This window comes from Dermochelys coriacea, chromosome 27 (assembly GCF_009764565.3).
Source record: "Dermochelys coriacea isolate rDerCor1 chromosome 27, rDerCor1.pri.v4, whole genome shotgun sequence".
NCBI lineage: Eukaryota > Metazoa > Chordata > Testudines > Dermochelyidae > Dermochelys > Dermochelys coriacea.
Window position 1 is genome coordinate 1,638,992 of NC_050094.1, and position 24,652 is coordinate 1,663,643.

The window sequence follows — 24,652 nt, forward strand, 5'->3', positions numbered from 1 at the left end:
CTAGGCTCGCGGGACCCTGGGCCCGACCCAGCCTGGCCGCTCTCGCGCGAGTAGCTGAGCAGGGCCAGAACGACTGGGGCCGCGATCAGCCATCGCCGGCAGCCGCGGCACGCTGCGGGCCCTCCCTGAGGAGACAATGGCGGGAAGACGAAGGCTGCCCCTCGTCACCAGCCGCGTCACGCTCCCGCGCACGCGCACGCGCAGCTCCACTCCCCTCCTTGGTTCAGCAGCTGGTAAACAAACGGCCGGCGGCCCTCAACCTGCGCATGCGCCCGCGCACGGGAACGCAGACGTCTCCCTCCTCCCACGCTCTCGCGGGCTGCGCACGCGCTATTGAGCGATTCCTGCCACGCCCGAAGGGGGAAGGGAAATGGTTTGCAAGAAGCTCCGCCCACTTCTGGGAAACCACAGGCCCCCTCCGCCCAATGAAAGCCGAGCGCTGGGGAGGCGGACCAAGTAAATCTCTCGTAGCGCCAGGGGGCGGGAGCAGTTATCGCTTCCGAAGCGGCGGCGTGGGGCTGGAAGGAGTGTGCGCGCTGATTGGCTCGTGGGCTGGAGGGGGCGTGCCTCGGCCGCGGGGCAGGGCGGTTGGGCGGGGCCGCAGCAAAGTGGGGGCGTGGGCAGCGGGCTATAGCGTGCGGCTATTGGGCGGCGGGCCCGGGGGCGTGGCCAGGCAGGTGCCGTGGCAGACACGGCCGCTCGCCCCCAACTTCTCAGGCGCCCTGGAGGGGCCGCGCTGGGCTCGAGGCCCCCGCACGGATCGGAGCGGGTAGGTGAGCGCGCTCTCGGGGGGCGCGGAGCGCGCCGGCTGCCTGGCCCCTCCCCCGCCGCAGGGCCGTGGGGCGCTCCCGTTACCCCCCGGCTGGGGGCCCTACCGCTGCCCCCCGCCACCCAGCGGCTGCGGCCCGGCCCGGCCCCGCGCGCGGCGCTTCCCTCGGGCCGCGCCCCGCCCCGCCCCGCCCCGCCCCGGCAGCGGCGGGCCGGGCCCCTTCTCGGGGGCGCCCAGTGTCGCCGCCCGCCCCCGGCTGACGTGAGGGGCCCCGGGGCCGCGGAGCTTCCCGGGCCGTGGCGGGCGGCGTGCTGCCTCCGGAGCTCCGCCCGCGGGCCGGCCGGCTCCTGCAGGGGGCGCTGGTTCCCCACGCGGCTTGTGGGGCCGCCGAGGTGGTCGGGCCGCGACCGGGGGCGAGGAGCAGGACCCCCGGCAGCGTTCCCGGAGCCCCGCCGCGGCAGGGCAAGGGCAGGCGTCGTATTTACCGCACCGGGGCGACCGCTGGCTGGGAATGAAGCCGGGAAATGTGGCTCCCGTGTGGCAGCTCTAGAAATGCGGCTTGCGGCGTAACAATACTGAATTCGGTTTGTTTTTTAAACGTGTTAAACAGTCGGACCGCTGCTAAAGTAACTAGCCTCTGTAAAGAGCAGTCCCTATACCAGAACCCCGAGCTGTCTCTTGTACTAAGCTGACTTCCTCGGTTTGGACCTTTGCATGAGCAAAGGGGTTTGTTTGAACTTGTTAAATTAAACTCTCGTTTTCAGGAGGACTTGTGGCCCCTTAGAGACTAACACATTTCTTTGAGCAGAAGCTTTTGTGGGCTACAGCCCGCTTCATCCGATGCATTCATTTCCACTGCATGCATCCCATGAAGTGAGCTGTAGCTCAGGAAAGCTTCTGCTCAAATAAATGTGTTAGCCTCTAAGGGGCCACAAGTCCTCCTTTTCTTTTTGCGGATACAGACTAACACAGCTGCTACTCTGAAACCTGTCTCTTATTTTAGTCTATTACAACTTGACATGAATGGCTTTGCCAGTAATATCTGATATCCAGAATGTTTTGAGAGTAACAGTGACCTGTGGTATTAGCCAAACATCAACTTCATTCATTCAGTGAAGTGTTGAAAGAGTGACAGATTTCTAATAGCTCTGAAATTTGTGTGTGTGTATTATACCTTAACTAAATACTTAACGACAGGTTTCAGAGTTAGTCTGTGTTCGCATCCGATGAAGTGAGCTGTAGCTCATGAAAGCTTATGCTCAAATAAATTTGTTAGTCTCTAAGGTGCCACAAGTCCTCCTTTTTCTTTTTGTAAATACTTAACGTTATTATAGCTGAACTCTGTTCTGTTCCTCTGGATTCTACCTGTGCGTTCTCCAACCCAAACATCTTCACGTCTATTGTCAACTTTATGTGAAATATTTTAGCAAATTAACAATTGTTTCATGAAACATTATTGAAAAAAGCATAGTGTTCCTAAGTGACCTCATTATTGAGTAATATGCATTTTCAGTCTAGAACAATGGAGCCATGAATTCAATTGAACCTGCTCTTTCTTTTCCATGTGTTCTAGTGAGAGCTTCAGAAGAGGCTAAAAGAGACATTTTAAGATTGGATGGTATTTTTCTACTAGTGAGCAGACTTTCCATTTTGATTTTTGAAGTAACTTGCTTTCTGCCTGCTTTTCTTGCCTTTCACAGCAAGAAGCACTCCTAATACCTTAGGAGATTAAATTGCGGACTTTGGTGTTTTGATTGGGAGTTGCTAGGTGCAGATCTACAAAAGCTATCCTTTACAATGGGGAGGAGAGAATGAGGCAGAAACCTTGATCAGCCAATCAAAATATACAATGAATAAGATCTGAAGTTCAGTTTAACTGCCTGTTTACTCACCACTCATTATCTGACCATATCACTTCTCTTTAAAACAATTTTTTTTGGCAAAAGGTTAAAATACTACTTTGCTGATTAATAAGTCACTGCTGTGGTTGATTTCAGATGCTTCCGGTCTGCTTCATGTTAATATCAGTTAAGCTGGAAACATACATGCTCTACCATGCACGAGTTGAAAGTGGCAGCAAGAAATTGTTGTCCATAAACAACTTGCAAATTGCTTTTTAAACCGGATTTCCGAGCCCTCATACAAGTAATTTCTTTTGTCTATGCACAGTGTGAGTCTGCATATGGATGTCTCCAAATCCTAATTTCAAATTAATCTGAGCATCAAAAGTGCTATCAATTTTTATAAAAAGAAAAGGAGGACTTGTGGTACCTTAGAGACTAACACATTTATTTGATCATAAGCTTTCGTGAGCTACAAATATGCTCAAATAAATATGTTAGTCTCTAAGGTTCCACAAGTACTCCTTTTCTTTTTGCGAATACAGACTAACATGGCTGCTACTCTGAAACCTGTCATAAATTTTTATATTAACAATTAACTATCTTAAATCTAATGGCTGTGCAATTATCATAACTGAAAACTCATTTGAAAAAATTGAGCTAAGTGATAGCTTTCATGAGAAGCCAAGTCTCTCTGAATAGCATAGTTACTTTAACCTTTTAGTATCAACAGCTGTGTGGAAGGAGAGGCCAGGTTTTTTTATACAAAATTGTTGGGATTCTTCATTTTTGTATTTTGCATCTTGATACCATGGTGATGGGTGCCCTAGAAAGACCTAAATGGCTCTTGATCATAGAATCTCAGGGTTGGAAGGGACCTCTGGAGGTCATCTAGTCCAACCCCCTGCTCAAAGCAGGACCAATCCCCAATTTTTGCCCCAGATCCCTAAATGGCCTCCTCAAGGATTGAACTCTCAAACCCTGGGTTTAGCGGGCCATTGCTCAAACCACTGAGCTATCCCTCCCCGATACATCTTTAAAATATTACTGTTTGACTAATAGTATTTTTATCAGATTGGACAGTGAAACTAAATGAGTCAGTTTGACTTTCTGGGTCTCATTCACCATTACAATGTTGTTTGGGTTCACAAGATTAAAGGGAAATATTTAAATGAAGCTTATATGGAAATGCTTCCATCTCTACTAAGCTTAGTAAAACCATTTAAGTGAAAGCTGATTTCCTGTTATTACAAAATATATCCTGTAAGGGCCTGGGGGAGAAGTAGCATGGTTGGTGTAGATGGAATCAAGCCATTTTACTGTGTCTTCTGGTATTGGATTATACAATATTTATAATATTTGGTGACCGTTTAGTCCTGTCTACACAGAAAATATTTAATTCTTGTAACATAAGACGTAGATGGGAATGACTCTTTTAAATGCCATATTATTTTAAGTTGGGGATATAATATTAGCAAATAAGCTTGCTTAAGAAATGGCTTTTTAAAAAATGAGGTCAGGATGTTGTGTTGGACTACTGGATCATGAACGTTGATGGAGATGTACAAACAACTAAACTTCACTGAAAATAAACCTTGTCTAGATTGATGCTTACTAACTTGCAGCTTCTATGAGAGTTATTTACAAAATGCTTTGTAAACATTAACTCGGCTAACTTGAATGAAATGGGTAAATGTGAAGATATGTCATATTTGGGTAAAGAGTTTTAGTGAATCTCATCCTATTTCAGTAATAGGAAAAGAACATCCTTAGGAGATCGGGCCCTAGACATAAGTGTGTGGCCAGGGAATTAAAAATAGACATGTTTAAGCATTTTTTAAAAAATTCACTAAAGTTTTAAATCCAAACAAATGTTTCCCCACAGCATTGCGTTACGTTGCAGCATTGTAGTGGTGCAGGACACTATTTCTAATTACTATTACTACTCTAGTTCATTAATCACTCTGAAGTGTAAAAAGTAAGCAGAATAAATGATACTTACTTATTTTCAAAACTTTTGGGGCTTAATTGAAGATATTAACATGAGGAAAGCTGTTTTAATATGACTTTTTTAGCTTGATAATGATTCATTAAAATAGTAGACTGTTTTGCATAGGAGCACTTGCCAATCCATTATGGACCAATTAACCGTCTCTGGTCTGTATAGATATTCTTGTCTGTGGAAGGAAAAGTGTAGTGCAAGAGGTGGGGGAACCCTTCTTTAGAAGGATAACAAGTCATTTAACTCACGCTGCTTTCAGTCATCAAACAGCAAGTCTCTGTACAAAGCCTACATTTAACTCCATCAGGTATCCAAGATTTCCAGAAATCCTCTTTTTGCTGATACTGACCTTAAAGTTGCAATAAATTGTTGGGGGAATGTTCTCTGTATTCTAAATATTTTTTTAATCCATTCTGGGACAAACTGAAACTTCCCCATGCTGACTCTGCTAGCTAACAACCAACCACAGAGCTATGCTGCCATAATATGGCTCAAACTGACAAGGAAATAAACAGAACTATCTTAATTTCAATTCCATTGAAACATGGGTAGTGAAGGAAGTCTATGTATACCAACCAAATGAAGGAAGGAAAAGATGGCAGAAAGTCATTTATAAGCTGTAAAGAAGGCATAATAAATTTAAGAACTGTCGGATAATGGTCTTTTTGCATGATGGAATTGGCATCTTGTAGTTCTGTAAGAAATTCTCAGCTCCCCAGAGCATTCTCTAGTCTAAGGTTTTTCTGTTGGACCTATAACTTTTCACAAGTGCTGTTCTCCTTGTGGAAGCTGTGATGTAGGTAAGAGATCATACAGGCTCAAGTATTTTTTTTTTTATACCATCTTGTTGTCTAACTTCTCAGACATTTGAGCTTTGGACTACTCTTTGCTTCCTCAGCTGCTGCCTGTGGTGGAAGTGCACTTGTTGGGAATTACAGGTCCCAAAACAACCTTCACGTAGGCAAAGTCTAGGGATGGGAATGTAGTGTTCCCAGTCGGTGTGATGTGTAAATTCCTGGCTCCATCCTGCCATTGTGAAGCTTCATTTTTGGTGGCCAGGTATAGGTCAGCAAAGTAATATTGCTAAGACTTCTTAATTGCATGTTCTAATAAACCAAAAGCAGCTTTTGGGTGACCTGAGTTAAATGCATTGCTCATAAAATTCATCTCCCAGAGGCAGTTATTTATTTCAAACAATGTCAGTCTGAAATAGTTGTTGAACATTATAGCTATATATTTCTTCTAATAGCCTTAGATTTTTTTTTAAAGTAGTCCTCTTAAATGTATAAATTGACTTAGGCCAGAACTCCCAAATGGCAAAATATAGGTTGCTTGACTGCTCTGACAAAGTGCTGACTAGAACCCTTCCAAAATAGCAGTTGGCAGGGGAGATTTGGCCTTCACAGCAACTGATTAGGAGCAGGTTTAATGTGCTATAGATCTTTCAGACTTTGAAATGCTTTGATCTGGTTCACCCTTGGCCAGCTATAAATCTAGCTCTTACATAGTTTTTTTTAAACTTTAAAACCACAGTAAGTATGTTTGTCTGAAGTGACAAAGTCCCTGCCCCAAAGAGCTTCCAGTCTAAGTAGACAATGTTCAGATGAAGAACTGGAGTGGATGAGTGGTGCATCAAAAAAGCAAAGTGATCAAAGCTGGGGTTTTAACAGAGCTGAAGGGATTTGAGCACTCTATTCCCTTTGAACTTCAGTGGCATTTGGGTGCCTAATTCCTTCAGGCTCCTCTGAAAAATCCCACCCTGTGTGTTTGTATGGCAGGTGTCCTGGTCCAGTATGGCAACTGTTTCTGTGTCTGAGGTTATTTGGAGAAAGAGTCTCTGAAGCCATCAGACCAATGGCTGTATATCTTCAGTAGTGCTGTACGATAACTTTCAATTTGCTGCTCATATGAGGGAAGATAGACTATGGCTAAGGCTTTGCTGCCAAAAAAGGTGTGGTTTTTTACAGTGTGATAGCTAACATGCATCAGTTATCTTGCTGTAAAATCTTAGTGGAGACAAGGTGCAGTTAGTTTTTAACTATGATCGAGTTAAGTGAGGTCAACTGCAGGTAGGTGGTATAGTGTTCTCATCTCCTAGCTCTGTTGCTACATGGCTGTCCCCCTGTGATTTCTTCATTTTCATGGGCCTGTTTTTTCAGAGTAAGTCTTCGTGGTCAGGCAGGGAAGAAATATGGAAGTGTTTAAATTTAGCTTAATCCTTGAGTTTGACTTTTGGGAGGGGGTGGTGGGGGGAGATGAAGTTTTGAAATTAAAGAAGCAATTTCATTAATGAAACTGGGAACCCCTGGCTTAACTGCAGAATATAGTCCTAATAAATGTTGCATTTCTGTATCACTTTTCTTTTCTCACCAGCTAGAGTATGTATTGACAGCCTCAGGGGAATGTGATTGCCGCCGCAGTGGTAGGGTATCACCCTCATGGACAGTCAACAACACTGCCCCATTATGGGGAGCCCTGGAGCAAACTTCTCTATAATGTCTGTTCAGAGCCCACAGGACCTTGCCCCAGAGCCTCAAAGGTATTTAGGCACCTAATTCCCTAATTGATTTCAATTAGGTGCCAAAATCCTTTCAGGATCTTGGCCCTTTTCTCTAAAATCTAACTGAAAAAAGCTGTGTGCCAAGAGGTGATAAGCGCCTGCAACCAAATCAATAAGAGTTGTGGATACTTGGCACCTTTCGGGATTAACACCTCCAACTGTGTGTGGAACAGAGTTTACATATGTGGGAAGGGCTGAATCTCCTCTGCTGGGATTGGAACTTGTGGTTCCAGGGAATGTTGTGGTTATAAACCTGATGGCCAGTCCTTTTTATTCAGTCTCCCATTTCCAACTCATATCTGTGAGAATTCCCACAATTTTTGTCCTTAGTTGGAAACTGAGATTAGCATTATAATTTGAGGTAACAAACTCATCCAAATTTTTGATTTTTTTTTTTTTTACTCCTTCACAGCCCTGTTGACTTGAATCATGTATTAAGTTGACTCCACCGTGAATGTAATAGTCTTGTTTACATTAGCTACATGGGATTTCTGTTAAGACTGGTATTTCTCCTTTTTAATTTACACACAAAATAAGTCTTCCTTGCACTGACTAGAATGTCAGTATATCTATGTGATTCCCTTCCATTTCAAGGGAACCAAGAGTTTGTGATGGTTCAGTCTCCCTAAATGTATTTAACAAAACTGAGGTGCAGTTTTTGGGAATGATACTGATGTTTTAGCTTGTATTTTTTTGGGGGGGAGGTAGGGTTCAAAGATCTCTCTGGGTCTTGTGGGGGTGAAGGGAAGGCAAGGAGAGAGTCTGAGGTAAGTTTATTGCAAATTAGGAAAGTGTGAATTCGAGAATAGCTCTGAACTTGTCTACTAGGTCACTGGTGGTTTGAGTCAGTCATTTGGCAGGCTGACTCTGCTGCTCTGGGAGATTAGTTCACAGCACATGGACTTGAAATAATTTCTGTAGGGAAGAGGCAGAGGGGAGTTAGTGTAGTGAGAAGGATTCTGTCACCATCTTTCTCACAGCAGCTGTTCTGAGTTCAATTAGCCTCTGAATGTGGTTGTTGTTGACTTATCTTGTATACCTTCCAGGCTCTTAGGTGGCTTATTTGCTAACCACACAAGTATGTGCACTTGGGTCCAAACAATTCATTTCTTTCTTAAGATGGCCCTGTAGGCACTGATCCTGAGAGGTGCTAAGCACCCTCAGTGCTCCTTCGAAGATCATACCTGTAGTCACCAGGGGCATGTTTAGATTAAGTTCTGTTACCCCAGGCAGTGACCAGCAAAAGCAGAGAGTCTGAGCTCTGTGATGCTCAATAAGCTGATGATCATGCACATGGAATAGTCCTGTTTCTGCTCTTACTGGTTTTATTCAAACATCACTTTTTCCTGTCTTACATTTTGTGGGGGGGGAGGGAAGGGAGCATGGGACTTATAATATTCATCTGTCTACACTTAGTATAAGAATCTGAATTTTCACAAGCTGTTTAATAAAAGAAGCAGTTGCTTTAAGATCTGGCTTTTACTGGTGGATGGATTGGAATGAGGAAATGACTCAGGACAGGCAAGGAATAGCTAGAACATACTTTCCTCTTTATTAACACACACAACCCAACAAACTCAAACTCCCTCCCCCTCTAAAACAAACAAACCAACCACCCTTAACACACAAACTATAAGAAAAAAATTCGAAGATGGTAGGCAGTGCAGGGGAGAGAACAGCCAGGAATACTACTTGACCATTTCAAAGGTACAGGTTGTAAGGGGATGTGCAGAGGAATATGGAAGCTGCAGATCCACATGATAAATCATTCATGAAACAGAGTGTATTTGAGTGACCATTCCCTCTTTAAAAGGACGAGGCTTTTAAATAATTATGCTTGATTTACTTTTGGTAGTTAGGCCACATGAATATGAGATGAAGGAAAAATCTTCAATCTTAACCTAGATTAGTCTCTTTTCATTACCCAAAATAATGTTGGTTATTTAGATCTCATCTAGTGTCTCTGATCTAGTAAGAGGAGGGAACTGGGACCCAGGATGCCAGAGTTCTGTTCACAGCTCCCAGCTAGTTCTGTGTGACCTGGAGGAACATATGGTGCCCCCAAAATCTAAGCTATCCCTTGCTTCATGTGGATGTTCAAACTTAATTGTTTGAGACTCTTGAATAAAAGAATCTATGGAAGGATAAAATACTATAACAAGGTTTTTTTTTTTATGCAGTGTCTTTGTGAACCTATGAAATGGCCGTGATGGAAATTGCATGCCAAGGAGCTCCTGACCCCACCATCGGGCACCAGAAGGAGCTTTCTGCTAATAAAGGGCTGAGTGAAACAGTGAGTGAGAAGCAGAGCAGTGTTTGCAAAGTAGAAGATTCAGAGAAAGTTGCATTCCACAGTCAATGGAAGATCCTGAAAGATGTGATCACCAAAGGAACAGCAAAAGAAGAGACAGAAGGAGGTTCTGCATCCATTTCTATCATCGCCCAGGCTGAATGTAAGTTGCACAGCATGATGCTTTTTGTTGAGGGGAGTAGATAATGCAGTGGGGCATTTCAATAGCTTGGCATCTCTGGAGAGCTGGGTTCAAATCTGCCTTTGTGATTGTAGGCAGGGTGAATTTGGTGATCATTTTCCAGTTCCCATTTAGCCAGGTCACCAGACCTTTGACTATTTTGGCAGTCTCTGCTGAATAAAGACCAAATAATGGAATAGCAGGGTGGTTACAGGCCATGACTAAGGGGTATTCTCAGAGCTGCATAAGGTTGCTCCTGCAGCAGCACCTACCCACACTATAGTCCCAAACCAGGGCCATTGGTCCCTGATTTTATGACCAGCAATGAACATTCTATGGCAGTAAGTTCTGAGTTTCTTGAGAAAATTCCAGAAGATGCAAGGAGAGGAAAGAACTGGAGGGAAGATTCCTAGTGTTTGGGGAGTGTTTGATGTCAGAAAAAATACTATAGTTCTTCATATGTCATAACCAGGGATCCTAGTGTTCCATGATGAACCCACCCCCCAAATTCTTCAATTAAAAAAACGCCTAAATCTGTGTGGGGGTGGGTTTTTTGCAGTTTAAAACGAAATCTGTCAGCAGGAACCCTGATGCCCAGGGCTGTCAGCATTAATTCCCCATATTCCTGTGTGCATGCTGGTGGCACAGGGTTCTACTATAATGTGTTTATTTTTTTCACAAAATGTAAAAATACAAATTCTGTGTTTTTCCTGTGGTAAACTGATTTATAAGATACCTGGTCATGACCAATATGGTGAATTTCCTGGATTACTGTTTGGTTCAGCAAGATGTCACTGTCTCCTTGTTCAGACACTTGCTGCCATCAGTGGAAACTAATATTTAAGTTTTATGATGATCTTGTTTTCTCTCATACAGGTGAGAACAGCCAGGAGTTCAGCCCCACCTTTTCAGAAAGGCCTTTCATAGCTGATAGTAAACGTTACAGGTGAGAGGCCTTTAAAAATAAAGCTGTATATCCATGTAGTATTTACTGGTCTCACATCACTCTACTTCAGTGGTGCCCCTTTGTATACTGCTACAGTTTATTTAACGAAACTCTGTTTAGAATTGATGAACTCTTTTTTTTCCTAAGGAGTGTGGGGAACTTGCAACACTTTTTTATCCAGGTAACTTTCCCAGGTAACTTTTTCTCTTTACGTTTGCATCACATCCTGTCCTGTGACATGCTGCCCCACAAAGCATGTTGAGGGCTATGTGTTTAGCTGTCTTGCAGTCATCCTTGTTCATCCCTAGGATCTTGATTCTTTCCCAGTGAACATTTACACACAATCACCCTGAGGGTGGGAGCTGAAAGTTTAGGTCCTTGGGTTGCAGGAAGAAAGTTCATGCTAAGGGACATATCTTTTCAGTCTTCTCTGACTGAAGAATGTCTCTTCAGCCAGGTTCATGCATCCTTTCCCATGTCTTCCTCTGGAAAGCAGTGGGAGGCTGGATTGGCTGGTGGGGGCAATGATAACACCAGGAACAGGTCTGCGTCCTGTTCCATGGAAACAGCAGGAAGAGCAAGGTGGGCGGAGAAGGACCCACACCTTTAAGTCTGGTGTTGCAGGACTCTGTAGCAGTGCCAGGAATCCAGAGGGGGAAAGAAAAGAGGAAGGGTGGTAGAGAAAGGCAGGAGAGGGAAATAGAAGGGCAGGGAGCAGCAGCCACAGCAGGGGGAAGTGGAACTTTTGGGGCCCTTCAGCCTTGGCTGGGATGATGAGCAACAGTGGCTTGATGGAGAGCTTGGAAGCAGAGTTCAGTGCTGTCGGTGAAAGGAGTTCTTGCTCTGGAGTAAGAGATGGTGGGGCTTAGTTACCTGTGGCCAATCGGGCATAAACGTTCCCATTTTCAGCAAGTGCCCGGCTTCCTCTTAGTCCTGCAAATCAAGTTCCAGTCTGGATTGCTTTGATATGGGCTTAAGGGCACCACAGACCAGATGAAAGCTTCCAGGGGAGTGGATCTGATTCACAGGGCTATATGCTTGACACTTCTGTTTTATACCCACTGCTGCCTTACCTTCCACTAGTACAGCAGATGTTTTCCTCTATGCCAGCAACCTTGGGAAAAGTGCAAATTGTGCTGTCACATAATCCTTTAAGTGTGTAAGAAGTACAATGTAACATGTACAATGCTTAGTGCTACCATCTTGTCATGAGCTTAGCACCCACAACTCAGCTGCTAAATGTGCAGTGATAGAAGAGATTTCTGGGAATGATTGAAAAAGCTGTGGAAAAACTTGACAGGTACTGCATAAAGAGTAATAAGGGCAGATGGCTATACTGCTTGGACCAATACATGATACTTAACATCTAAAACTGGAAATTATTTGAGGAGCAGTCTCACCTCTTCTCCTGGCACTGCTGTTTCTAGGGAACAGGACATAGACCTGTTAGATGAAAACGAACAACTTCTGATGGCCAGTGACTAATGAATGACTAATAAAGTAAATATTTGTCTTCTGAAAGAGAAATCTCTGAGTGGTGCTGGTTTGCATAGCTATGCTTTCCTAGTAAAACTACCTTAGTTTTACAGTAGCAGTCATCACAGACTAGAGGTTTTTGGCTTAAATTTTGACTACTCTGTTAAACAATTGGTCCAGATTCTTTCTTTAACTCTAAATTTGCTTTTTAAAATGTAAGTAAAGATCTTTGTTCTAAGCACACTTACAGGTTTCTTTTAATTGATTAAATAAGAGAGATTGTGAACTTAATAATTAAACATTCATGCAATACACAGCTAGTCTGTGCCAATAATGCAACTTGGCAATGATTTTTACTGCCAGTGGCTCCAATAGTTTTCCCTCCAGGGCCTTGCCAATCTATACCTTCCAAAATACATTGACAATGTCTTCTAGTGGGCCCAGTGCTGTCTACCTTCTTTCATGATATCTTTTTCCTGTGAAATGCCAAATATGCTGCTGCATTTGTAACTTTTCCTACTGAGAAAGCAATATTGGTAATGTCCATTCTTGTCTGGTTTGGTTTTATTGGCAGTGATCAGCCAGGGAAGATGTGCGCCTGTTATTTGTCATATTAAAATGTGTCCTTTGCTTTTCTTGTTGGTAGCCGGTCAGACAGTCTTGATCAAATCCCCAATAATGTGGCCCATGCTACGGAAGGGAAAATGGCACCAGCCTTCTGGAGGTCAAGGCATCATGGTAAAGGCAGGAAGAAACGTCGCAAGAAAAGATCCAGGGTCAGAATACAAACACTGGCCTCTAAGCAAGGACCCAGAACTCCAGAACAGGAAAGTTGTACACCGATCCCAGTCCAGGTGAGACACAAAGCTCAACCCCATGGGTTGGGAGGGAAAATCATAGGATTAATATAATTCTTTGACGGTGATTGGTTTGAATTTTGAGACTGGATTTATTGTTAAAGTTCCTGCCTAACTCTCTTCCTCTTGTGTTCCAGGAGGATGAAACTCACCAAAACACTCTCTTCAGTAACAGCTCCTGTTTTTCAGAACCTTGCAAGGACTCAATTTGTGATCAGATACCATTTGAGAAACCTAGAAAAGTTCTGCTTGCAGGCAAACTCCATTCACTAAGGAACCTGCACAGACCAGAACTGCACAAGTTGATAAGCCCAGTACAGTGCCTGAACCATGTTTGGAAGCTACACTGTCAGGGTGACTTTGTGCCTCAGCCAGAGACCCTCCATCCCTTCCCTTACAACAGATTGCCCTCTTGCTTCCCCGTTCTGGACAGTCCTCTTTGTGCCATGAAACACAATCCTCTGGAGACTTATTTCCTTGATGATCGGGCCTGTGCGAATGGTGAGCGTCACTTGTCTGGCCTAAGCTTAGAACACAGCTTCCCAAAATGTGTCAGCCAGTCCATGGAAACCAACTTGGACAAACTTTCTGTGGAAGAATATTTGGTGGATGCTCTTAAGGGGAGTGTGAGTCTCGGTGAGCCGCAGAACTTAGCCAGCCTGGCCAAGACGTGGAGAGGAGGTGGTCTGGATTTGAAGGAGCCGTTTCGAGAGACAGATGACAATGAGGGGGTGCTGCTTACTGAGGTGATACTTTCGGCCTAGTACTTGGGCCGACATGGTGGCAGGCTGTGTGTCCATCTCTGTTTTAGTAGGACTGTGAATTTACACTTCTAAATGCCTCTTAGTGATGCAGGGAAAAGACTCCAGTAGAGTTAACTCAGAAAGATTTAGTCATATCTGTAGTGGTGTAAATTCTCTTATAGAGTGTGCGTGTAAATTTAAGCAGTACTCTAACTCGTGCAGTCTGCAATGTCCTTCATGGTTCCATGTGGCTTAAAATGCCTCAGTGAGAGCCATCAAGAGCTCAGTTTAGTGGGTGTTTATAGTAGGAAGAGGTTTGGTACATAGCCAGTCTTCAAAGATTTCCTTTGTTTAATCTTTCAGTGGTAAAAGGGCGATATGGGTCAATCGGTCATAAGCTTTTATTTTCCATAGGCAATTTGCAGTTTATTTTGAATCCAGTGGTCAGAGGGTTGATAAGCTGCACCTGCAAGATTTTTCCCTTGCACCTGCAAACCCTGCTCTTATTCCATGTACCAACAAGCTGGGTGATTACACAGCTAAATATCCATTGCATAGGTAGGGCTTCCTGGGGCAACAGAAGCACATGTAAATCATGCAGACACAAAATATCCACCTGCTTCTACTTCTGGATCTTGTCGCACTAGCTGTTACAGCAGTGTCCAGTGTGTGCATTGCATTGCTCAGCCTGTGGAAAGAACAGCCTTTAAAAGATGGGTTAGTTATTTAGAAATCTTTAGGCCTCCAGGGGATTTTCTCTTTAGGATGGAGAGTGAGTCATTTGGATCCCATAGACCCAACCAGTGACCCAAGAAATCTAGATGGAGCAGGTGGGAAAGGCTTGTTAAAGGCAAGAATTCAAAATCCCAGCCCAGAGTTACTTCTGAGTGATTCTGGGACCCTTAACTCTTCTAGTTTCTTTTGAAAATCCCAGCTCTTTGCTCTGTCTTAGACTTGACACAGCTGATTGGCAGCCATGTTCCTGCATATTTGCTTCATCTTGTCTTTACTTCTAATCCTTAGAAACTAAAGCCAGTGGACTATGAATACCGAGAAGAGGTTCACTGGACCAAGTGCCATGACTCTCTGGGCGTTGGCTCTTTTGGGGAAGTGTACAAAATAGAGGACAAACAGACTGGATTTCAGTGTGCTGCCAAAAAGGTAACTTAAGAAAACAAAGGAAAGCTTGATATGTCCAATAAAAGAAGGCACAAAGAAAGTAAAAGCTGGGTCTGTTTTCATTCCAACTCCCAAGGACTATAGGCATCTTACTCTTGAGAGTCCGTGCTCTTGAGGCTGTGCATCCAAGGGCGAACTGCAAAGCATTGGTATGGTAACACCAAACAAACTTTTGTCTGTGTGATAAGGTAGGGAGCCTGTATTTCAGTGATCAGTTCTAGTCCTTCTTTATGGACCTTCACAGCATTCTGTGAGGCTCACTTGTTACTGTGAGCTGAGAGATTACTGTGGACTCTGGGTAATCTTTAAGATCAGAAGTATGTTTTTAGCTGCTGCATGAATCTAACTGTATTCTTAAAATGTGTCCAAAAGCAAAAGGTTAGGTGTACCTTCCTATATTGACAAAAAGAAAAGGAGTACTTGTGGCACCTTAGAGACTAACAAAATTTGTTAGTCTCTAAGGTGCCACAAGTACTCCTTTTCTTTTTGAGAATACAGACTAACACGGCTGCTACTCTGAAACTTCCTATATTGAATGAGTGTATACTGGAAAAAAAAATTGTGGTTGCATATACCCTAATAGGGGGTTAATTTTAAGGCTTTTTCTTGGCATTATCATTTGCATATTATGTTTTGAACAATGCTTGTGAAGTGTAGTGAATTGGTATTATAGGCTCTGCAAAGGAACTATACTTTTCCAGGATCCTACATGGTCCAGCTTGTTTTAGATATTGTATAGTAACCAGTCAGATGTTTTCATGAAATGATGCATATAGAACTTGAGAATTTCTTTTAAGATTTGTCTTAGCTATGCCCTCACCTTTGTAGGTAATTGTATTAATACAAGTTACATTCTCTCATAATCTCACTACATAGTCCTCTGGATATCAGAGTGCATGTACTTTCTGGTGGCTGTTAATACTTTTCCCCCATATATTACTCTAGTCAAGAGTGTGGGAGGTAACTGACTTTTAGAAAGTTTGGGTTCAGAATCCTTTTGAGTATGTATTTTCACTTTTTAAAAACTGTTTTTCTATGCTATATATAAATCAATCTCAACTTGACTGATTACCTGGTGGAAACAAACGAGCAAAAATATAATTAACCAAGTTGGGGGGGGGAAAAATACATCTGATCTCTTCTCACATGTTTCACTTGTGAGCTGTGCAGGAGAGAGAGTTAAAACAAACCAGAAAATGTTGCAATACTAAAATTTCCTGAGATTCCTAAAAAAGAAAAGGAGGACTTGTGGCACCTTAGAGACTGTGAAAGCTTATGCTCAAATAAATTTTAGTCTCTAAGGTGCCACAAGTCCTCCTTTTCTTTTTGCAGATACAGACTAACACAGCTGCTACTCTGAAACTCGTGATACCTAGTACATCTAAAATAATAGACACACAATGACATATGGTCACTACGTGAGCAAGTTATACTGATGTCATAACTTACAAAATCTCCATTTGGGTTAATTATCCACCTGGCAAACACATGCACTCGGATAACTTTGCTATAGGATTATTGTCCAATACAGGGTAAAAAGCTTGTCACCTTTGAAATTGTTACTCGCAGGCTTCAGAAGGCAACTGTGTACATGAAAGGATGGATTTCTGATTGGTTGCATTTCTTCATAGTCAGAAACAGGTGGATTTTAACCAGCAATTAAGAAATATGAAGATCCAAGTTCTGACTCTTTAAAGTCACTAATGTGGAAATGAGGTGCAATGCCTGGCTTGCCTGAAATTAATGCCACCTCTGTTTTTACGGGACTTGAGCTATCTACCCATGTCTTATCAAACTTTATTTCAGCAGCTGGCTTTTAAATTCTTGAGATTAAACCAAACTAGCTATGGCTGGACCATTGACAACAGAGAAACATGATGCATCCTTTTCCCACCAGTGTCCAAATGAGTCATGAGTTCCTTCTTGTCTTCAGCAGTGTCTAGTTTTGTTTTTGTTTGGCCTACTGATGTGAATCAACTTTCTACTTAGTTTTTCTTGTGTAGCATAGCTACTGCCTAAAGAGGTGATAAATAGAGCAGATTACTGTACATGGGCATATAAAGAGAACTTGAAATCCAATCTCTTTCAAAAAATTACTTACAAGTTATTCTAGGTGCTATACCTTCCCTGGTTTTTCCTCTCCTTTGTGGCTTTTACAATCGCATTTTCCTGGCATTTATAAAAATGTCTTTCCTCTTGTATGAAAGACAAGCGCAAACAGGGACACTGACTACACTGTGTGCTATCAAATATACAGAGCAAATTGAAAAGTGAGATTAGAGGAAAAATTCCTGTCAGTTTGAGCAATGCTGTGGGCTAGATAAATGTTCAGACTGAAGTGTGTGTGAAGTTGCTAGTTTCCTTTTAAACCAAATCAGCTCTAGTTGTCCATCTTCCAAAATGTTATTCACTCAGCCATAATCTGGAGACCGAGGGGAGGAGGCAGCATTTTGGGGAGAGGGCATTGAAGCCTGAGCGATGTTCTCTGGCCATTTTTAAAATGCTGTGTAGCTTTGAGCATTAGGGATTCTTGCAGTGCACTTCTTGTTCAAAAGTGTCTGCTCCAAAACACCTAGTACTGTCTCTTGTACTCTGTTGCTAAAGTCCAGTTGGTTCTGGCTGTGGAACAGAAAGGTGATCTGTTCTAGTGCACAGAGTACGTATGGCCAGAATTCTGAGTGGTGTTGTCCCACATGTGGAGGGAAGAGCTGCATTTCCAAAGAAATCCTTTAAGGGGAGGGTGTTGGTACAGACCTAACTGAGCTGTTGGAATCAGTCATCGTGACTCTAGTTTTTTTTCTTTTGCTTCTCTAGGTGCAAGTCGAACACTTTCGTGCAGAGGAGTTGACGACATGTGCTGGAGTGACAAGTCCCAAAGTTGTCCCTTTGTATGGAGCCGTGAAGGAAGGTCCTTGGGTTACCATCTTCATGGAGCTAATGGAGGGTAAGGAAGATGGAAGCACCCTTGTAACCATTAAACAAAGTAGACATTGATGTCCTCGTCTCTCTCTCTCCTCATCTCCCCCCCCCCCACCTAGGCCACAATTTTAAATGTTTTTATCCCTTTGGTGGTATTCTGGATTTTCATTGGAGTTAATTTCTTGTGGGAGGAATGGTGGCAGGTCAACACCACTAGTGCATAGAAACGAACATCTATTTTGAGTGAGCCTCTCACTTCTGGATTTATATTTTTAAAACTAGAAAGCCAACAAAATTCCTCCAAGCCTCAAACTAAAGCAAGCACCTGTCTGCTTTGATGCTACAGTGTTTGCTATTGAGACCAAAATTGTGAAGTGAATCTCTGATCTCATGTAATATATTTGTGTGGAGCAGGGACTATGTATTGAACCTGGTACTTCCCTTGCACACAGCTCCTCTTCTCAACCAGGGGCAACAAAGCACAGCCTCTTCAGGGATCGGTTGATGACCAGCAGAGGCTGGATGGGGTTGGTCCTGTCAGATTGATTGGTTGCTATGAGGTCATTGAGTTGTGAGACCAAAGTAAGGGACTTTAAAAAATGGAGGTTACTTGGACAGCAAGAACTCTGGGAATAAATAATGAACTTTCCTATTTGTGGGAGACAAATGTCACCCTTCTGATCTTATGGCTATCTCTGGCCCTAGCAGAAGGGGAGGAATGTTGATGCTCCTGAGGAATACTGGACAGATATAAGACTGAAATGTGTGCACTCTGAATTCTCTCATAGGTGGCTCACTAGGCCAGCTGATTAAACAAAGTGGCTACTTGCCAGAGGATAGAGCCCTCAGTTACCTGGGTCAAGCATTAGAGGGTCTGGAGTATCTTCATGCTCACCACATTCTGCATGGAGATGTCAAAGGTAGGGTTCCATGTAAAACACCCTATTACTCTTCTTCCTCTTAACATCTGACAGAACAGGCTCCTGCTAATTCCAGATGGCTGCTGGGTGGCTCAGTGGGTTAGTGCACTAGCTTTTCAGGCTCTGTACATTCAGTCATAACTGGTGAGTATAGTAAGCTCCACTTATTCCTCTCTACCACTCAGTTTGGCATGACTTTGCTTGGGGAGGCCCAACTCTGGAGTAGAGGGGACTGTGCAGGTCAGAATTGGCAGACTCATGCATGGCATTATGCCTTCCTCTAGCTGCTGGTATTTTGCTTACTTTTGTGAGCATGAGAAGTGTCCTAGGTTTGCGCTCAACAAGGACTTTGGCTCCTGGCTTTGGCTTTTTTTTGCATAGGGCTGACTTCAATAAATAGGACATTGATTTTAAGCCTTTTCACTGGCAGCGGACAATGTGCTCTTATCCAGTGATGGAAGCCGGGCTCTCCTCTGTGACTTTGGCCACTCTGCTCGCCTTCATCCCGATGGCTTGGGGAAGTGCTTGGTGACAGGTAAGGTTCTGCCATGGTTCCGTATTGTCCCTTTTGGGGCCAAGTTGCCTTGTAAGCTGTAGCTCTGTATGAAAGTTTTGGGCACCTGTGGGCTGCATTTGGCTCCTGGGATCACCTTTTGACTACTCCTTAGTGCAGGGATGGGCAACCTTTCAGAAGTGGTGTGCCGAGTCTTCATTTATTCACTTTAATTTAAGGTTTCGCATGCCAGTCATACATTTTAATGTTTTTTAGAAGCTCTCTATTAGTTATATAGACTTAACTATTGTTGTATATAAAATAAACAGGGTTTTCAAAATGTTTAAGAAGCTTCATTTAAAATTAAATTAAAATGCTGATCTTACGCCACTGGCCCACTCAGCCCGCTGCCAGCCTGGGGTTCCATTCACCTATGCTGGCAGCAGGCTGAGCGGGGCCTGCAGCCAGGACCCTAGCTGGCAAGGGGCTGGCAGCCAGAACCGCAGACCGGTAGCGGGCTGAGCGGGGCCGGCGGCTGGGACCCCAGCCCGGCAGTGGGCTGAGCAGCTCGGCCTGCTGCCACTCAGCCCTCTGCCGGTCTGGGGTTCCATCCGCTGGCCAGGGCCCCGCTTAGCCTGCTGTCGGTCTGGGATCCCGGCCCTGCCCACATAGAGTGGCTACCTTCCTTCTCCCTGGTTCTAGATTGCACGCGCGCTCTCTCTCTCCATTTAGCTGAGGGTGGGAGTGCACTGAGCACAGGTCTGGGGGTGAAGGAGTAGGTTGGGGGTTGGGGTGTAGGGTCTGGCCAGGAGCTAGAACGAGGGAGGGAACTCAGGGTTTGGGCAGGAAGTTTGCGTGTGGAGTGCTTACCTGGGCAATTCCCATTTGGTGCAAGGGGTGCAGGTGGGAATGTGGGGGGTGCAAGAGTCAGGGCATGGGATGTGGGGGGTGCAGGGGTCAGGGCTGGGGGGTGTGGGCTAGGGTCCATTGGGGGCTCCCAGCCCCCTGCCCAGAGCGGCTCACGGCAGGGGGCTGGAGGGTGTATGCCCTGATTCCACCCCCCCTTCCCCAAGGCCTCATCCCCACCTCTTCATCTCCTCCCTGGAGCGGCTCCACTTCTCTTCCCTCTTGCTGCTGATTGGCAGCAGGGAGGGAGAGGAGGAGGGGCAGTGAGAGCTCGCCTTCACTGCAGCAGCAGCAGCCAGCAGGACCAAGCTTCTTCATCCTGCCCCCACAGGGGAGGGGCCGGGTGTGGAGAAGAGCAGACCAGGACGGGCAGGATTTTTAATGGCATGCTGCTGCCTGCCAGGGTCCTGGCCTGGGTTCGGCAGCAGGCTGAGCTGGGCTGGCAGCTGAGACCCCGGCAGGCAGCAGCATGCCGTCTTTAGCACGCGTGCCATAGGTTGCCGACCCCTGCCTTAGTGCATACTCAGCAGGTTTGATGGCAAACTGAGTTTGACTTGTGTCCCTAGGGTGCTACATGCCTGGCACAGAGACACACATGGCTCCAGAGGTAGTAATGGGAAAACGCTGCGACTCAAAGGTGGATGTCTGGAGCAGCTGCTGCATGATGCTGCACATGCTCAATGGGTGTCATCCTTGGACCCGATATTACAACCACCCTCTTTGCTTAAAGGTGAGTGATCCACAGTACGCTATGCCAGAAATCCAGAGTGACAAACAAACTGTGATTATATCCGGCAAGCTGGTGTGAGCTACAGGGAAGAAGTCTGAAAGGTGCAAATAGGGGACTAGCAGGTGGTGGTGGTCTTAATTTGGGAGCAGCTTACTTATGTTACTTGTTGGCTCTATTTTGTTCATGCTGCTTCCTGTTTCTCCTCTGCTAATCACTGAGGTGCACATTCTTAACTACTTGTAGAATGAATTGTTACCAGGCCTCTGATCCTGATTCCACCTTCTTAAGCCAAGAGACGCAGTTAAGTGGTGGATGGGACCAGCTTAGGGGAGAACTTGTCTTTTTTGGAAGCAGACTGAAATGTTCGTTCATTCAGTTTAACCTCTTTCCCTTGCTGTTTTATGTGATACAGATAGTCAAAGAGCCACCTCCTTTGAGGGAAATCCCACCTTCCTGTAACCGTTCCACTGTCGAGATCATTAAAGCAGGGCTAGAGAAGGAGCCACTTAAAAGAGCCTCTGCAGCTGAGTTGAAGACTAAGGCTGACATAGCTCTGCAGGAGGGTAAGAATGTCCTGCTTCTAAGGTCCTGCTCATTTATTACTAACTACAACTGGTAAGAAATCAGCCACATCTGAAACATGCTGCTTGTGATGCAAAGACTTTTCCAGATGCAAGTACTGTACAAAATGACCCCTGTTGGTGCTGTAATGTGTGTGGTGCCTTGCTGCTCCTCATGTATACACAACACTTACATCCCCTGGGGTTGGATGGGGGCCTGTAGATGACCCTGTTCATATAAATCACCAGGAAAGGAGCCCTGATGAGTTCAAAGTCCCGATAGCACTATTTTAAGCACTGGCGTGCGCTCTTGCATCCCTCTTCATTGTTGGAAGCTGATGTTGTGCTCTTTGTGAGGCTAATGTTAGCATGAGCCAAGGCTGTGGTAGACAACCCAAGTGTCCCATGTCTCTCCCACTATCCAACGGCAAACAGCTGGTGTTTAGAAAATACCAAATCTGAAAATAGTGTCAAATCCCTAAATAAAACCTATCCATATGATGATGTTTCTTCTTTGAGACGATCTCATAGATTTTCCCCAGAGTTTGTAATATGCCAGGAACTGATTTATGGGGAAGTTATAGGCTTAATCTTTTTAAGCCCTTGGGTATTCCTCAGCAAGATACAGTGCTGCCCGCTCTAGAAGCGTGCTACATCTCTCTGTATAACAATCCTATATATGTCTTTGTTTTTTAGTGGGCGATGTGAAGAACCCCTGGAGAGAATACAGAGAACCTAGACACTTATCTTTGGAAGAAAAAAACAATCTGCACACCTCTCTGTCCCCAACAGTCAGCCTGATTTCTGAGACTTTGGCTAGCCCTGGGTCCGCATTCAAAGCTCCTTGCCTATCCCAAAGCCTGCAGCCACCATCTCTGGAGCTGACCGAGAAGACTGAGGTAACCCCTTGGAACCTGTGCAAGGAGTTACCTAGGATCTGTGATTCACTCTCCCTCTCCTCCCTGGCTCCTGTCCCCACCAAGAGCAGCAACTCCTCTGAACGGGCAACAACTATCTCAGAACAAGAGCTTCAGCAGCTGGAAATAGGTAACATGGAGACTAGCTCTCTACTCTGTTAACAGAGCTTGGTATGTGATAATGCAGCTGCTGTTTTCTGGCTTTTTCTCTTTGGTGCCCAGAAATGGTTTTGTTTTTCACTTTTCCAAGAAAAGGGAAAACTCCTCATGTGTTAAACTCTCCCCTCCCCCTCCCCCCCCCCCCCCCCCCAATTATCAAGATGAGTGGTTCTCAATCACTAGCATGTGCATCAGAACCAGTGGTGTGGGATTCTGAGACTGATGCATCTAGGCTCCCCTGCCCTTCCTTAATGAAGGGCTGTAGTGCCTTGCCCTTCTCAGCCCCATTCAGTTGCAGAGCCTAAACTCTATAGAAAATTTGCACATGCTGTAGATAGTGTGGGCTCTAATTTGTGGGAGACCTTTTGGCTGCATCAAACCATTTTATTATGCAGGATGAAACATAATTGATAGGAGCTGTGAAAAACTGACTAGTGCAGCTAAGATCTGTCTGGTAAACTGGTGAACTTTCTGGAGAAGTAAATGTGGGAAGTATATCTCCTGTGTCCAGCAGCCAAGTAGCTTGATTTCAAGTGTCTTGGAAAGTGCAGCAGGAGCACTGGTCAAGTTTTAGTCCTTTCCATTGGCCAGAATAACACTAATGTGCTCTCTCCTGATGTAGACCAGCATCTTCTTTCACTTAATGAATGATGTGGAAAGCTGCAGGAATAGTATTTGAATGAATGATCTGAAGTTCTTAAATATAACACAATCTTGGCAAATTCCTGTCAGATGCAGTAGGGCAGTATTACTGCAGAATGCTCCTCTAGTAGATAAGGAAATTCTGTTTTGAGATTTGCTTGATATCACAAAGTGGGGATTAGCATTTGTGGGGCCCTGGGCTCAGATCATTAGCCCAGTCTTCCTGCAACTTCGAGCTCTGGATATTCTCCAGGCAGGGGATTACAGGGACTAGGGCCTGTCTTAAATTCTAGCTTGACTAAGAGTTCTCTAGACACAAAGCAGGAGGATCCAGAGTGGGTGGGTGTCTTGTGATCGGAGTACTGAGTTGGGACAGCTGGGTGCCATTCCTGGCTCTTGGCAAGTGATGTGTAAGTCACTTTCCTGCTCCGTGCCTCAATTCTCCCCACCCCCCCCTTACAGTGGGCACAATAGTACCTATCTCACAGGGAAGTTGAGGGTAATGTGATATTTGTAAAGAGCTTTGCGTTTTATTTGTATCCATTCAGGGTTTAAAATATTAATTTATAGCAAAAGGGAGGGGGGTTGGGGGCGTGGAATCAGAACAATTGCAAATCTCTCTCCATTTCCTCTTCCTTTTGCTTTTAGAGTTATTTTTGAACAGTCTGTCGCAGCCGTACTCTCTGGAGGAGCAGGAGCAAATGCTCTCGTGTCTCAGCATTGACAGCCCGCTCGTGTCTGATGCCAGCGAGAAGGTGAACAAACAGATCCCAGCAGTGGTTGCTGTGTGGTTATGAGAGGCATCTGCCTTCTGATGTAAAATGGGAGGTCAGCGTCACCAGCAGTGGAGACGTGGAAGTACGGCCCCTGGCAGATGTGCTGCCTTTCCCATTACCTCTGGGTCAATCTGTGGGTGGCCTAGGGACTGTTCTGTGGAGGGGATTCTCCCTTCTTTGGACACAGGAAGGTGGGTGCTAGTGAAATGTTCTTCAGCGCGCTCGCACTGTGGTTTAATAGTAACAATCCTGCGGTGCTGTAGTGACAGATCGCATGGCCCTTGTATATGCAGCATCCGGGAAGTGAGCTGTATGCACGGTTACCTTTTCAGAACTCTCTGAAGGCCTCTCAGAGCCTGAGGGACACCATGAGCTCTGGGGTTCACTCCTGGAACAGCCAGACCGATGGACAGAGCTTCAGCTGGAACAACCTGCTGTATCGCAGTCGGCACACAGACACCCCCAGCTATTTCAATGGTGAGTCGATTTGGGTCTCCAAATCTGAACACAGCTACCCCATATCTTGAGGAGGGTGGTGTGGTTCAGTAGCCACTGTGCATGGGAGTAGCTGTTTGTTTCCAAGTTTCTCTCCCCATTGGTACAAAGGAACCATCCCTGGGAGGTGGGAGAAAGTCTTGCTAAGTCTGTGACACTTCATCTGGTAAAAAGCCCATGAGTGTCAGAGAGGTTGTGCCCACAGCTCCTGGTGAGTTCATGGGGTGCTCAGGCCCTTGAAGAGCAAGGCAGCTAGAGGAAAACTGCTGAATGCATGGCTTCAAGGGGGTG

At 44.9% G+C, this 24,652-nt stretch overlaps 1 protein-coding gene across 3 annotated transcripts in view; it reads left to right on the top strand.

Moving 5' to 3' along the window:
* The first annotated feature begins 495 nt into the window (after positions 1 to 495).
* Positions 496 to 24,652, top strand: part of MAP3K14 (mitogen-activated protein kinase kinase kinase 14) — a 29,877-nt gene continuing 5,720 nt past the window's right edge. Inside the window, exons 1-14 of one of the 3 annotated variants that reach the window (XM_038385732.2) lie at positions 496 to 769; positions 9,353 to 9,625; positions 10,520 to 10,589; positions 12,712 to 12,919; positions 13,060 to 13,668; positions 14,689 to 14,826; positions 17,659 to 17,788; positions 18,552 to 18,683; positions 19,114 to 19,218; positions 20,649 to 20,812; positions 21,225 to 21,375; positions 22,069 to 22,419; positions 23,739 to 23,845; positions 24,199 to 24,343. In XM_038385732.2, coding sequence (XP_038241660.1) covers positions 9,373 to 9,625; positions 10,520 to 10,589; positions 12,712 to 12,919; positions 13,060 to 13,668; positions 14,689 to 14,826; positions 17,659 to 17,788; positions 18,552 to 18,683; positions 19,114 to 19,218; positions 20,649 to 20,812; positions 21,225 to 21,375; positions 22,069 to 22,419; positions 23,739 to 23,845; positions 24,199 to 24,343 — 2,563 coding nt within the window. In that variant the 5' untranslated portion in view covers positions 496 to 769; positions 9,353 to 9,372. Of the gene's footprint in view, positions 774 to 6,918; positions 7,152 to 9,352; positions 9,626 to 10,519; positions 10,590 to 12,711; positions 12,920 to 13,059; positions 13,669 to 14,688; positions 14,827 to 17,658; positions 17,789 to 18,551; positions 18,684 to 19,113; positions 19,219 to 20,648; positions 20,813 to 21,224; positions 21,376 to 22,068; positions 22,420 to 23,738; positions 23,846 to 24,198; positions 24,344 to 24,652 lie in introns of those variants that run through there. The other 2 variants (XM_038385733.2, XM_043503283.1) reach the window with 2 other exon arrangements.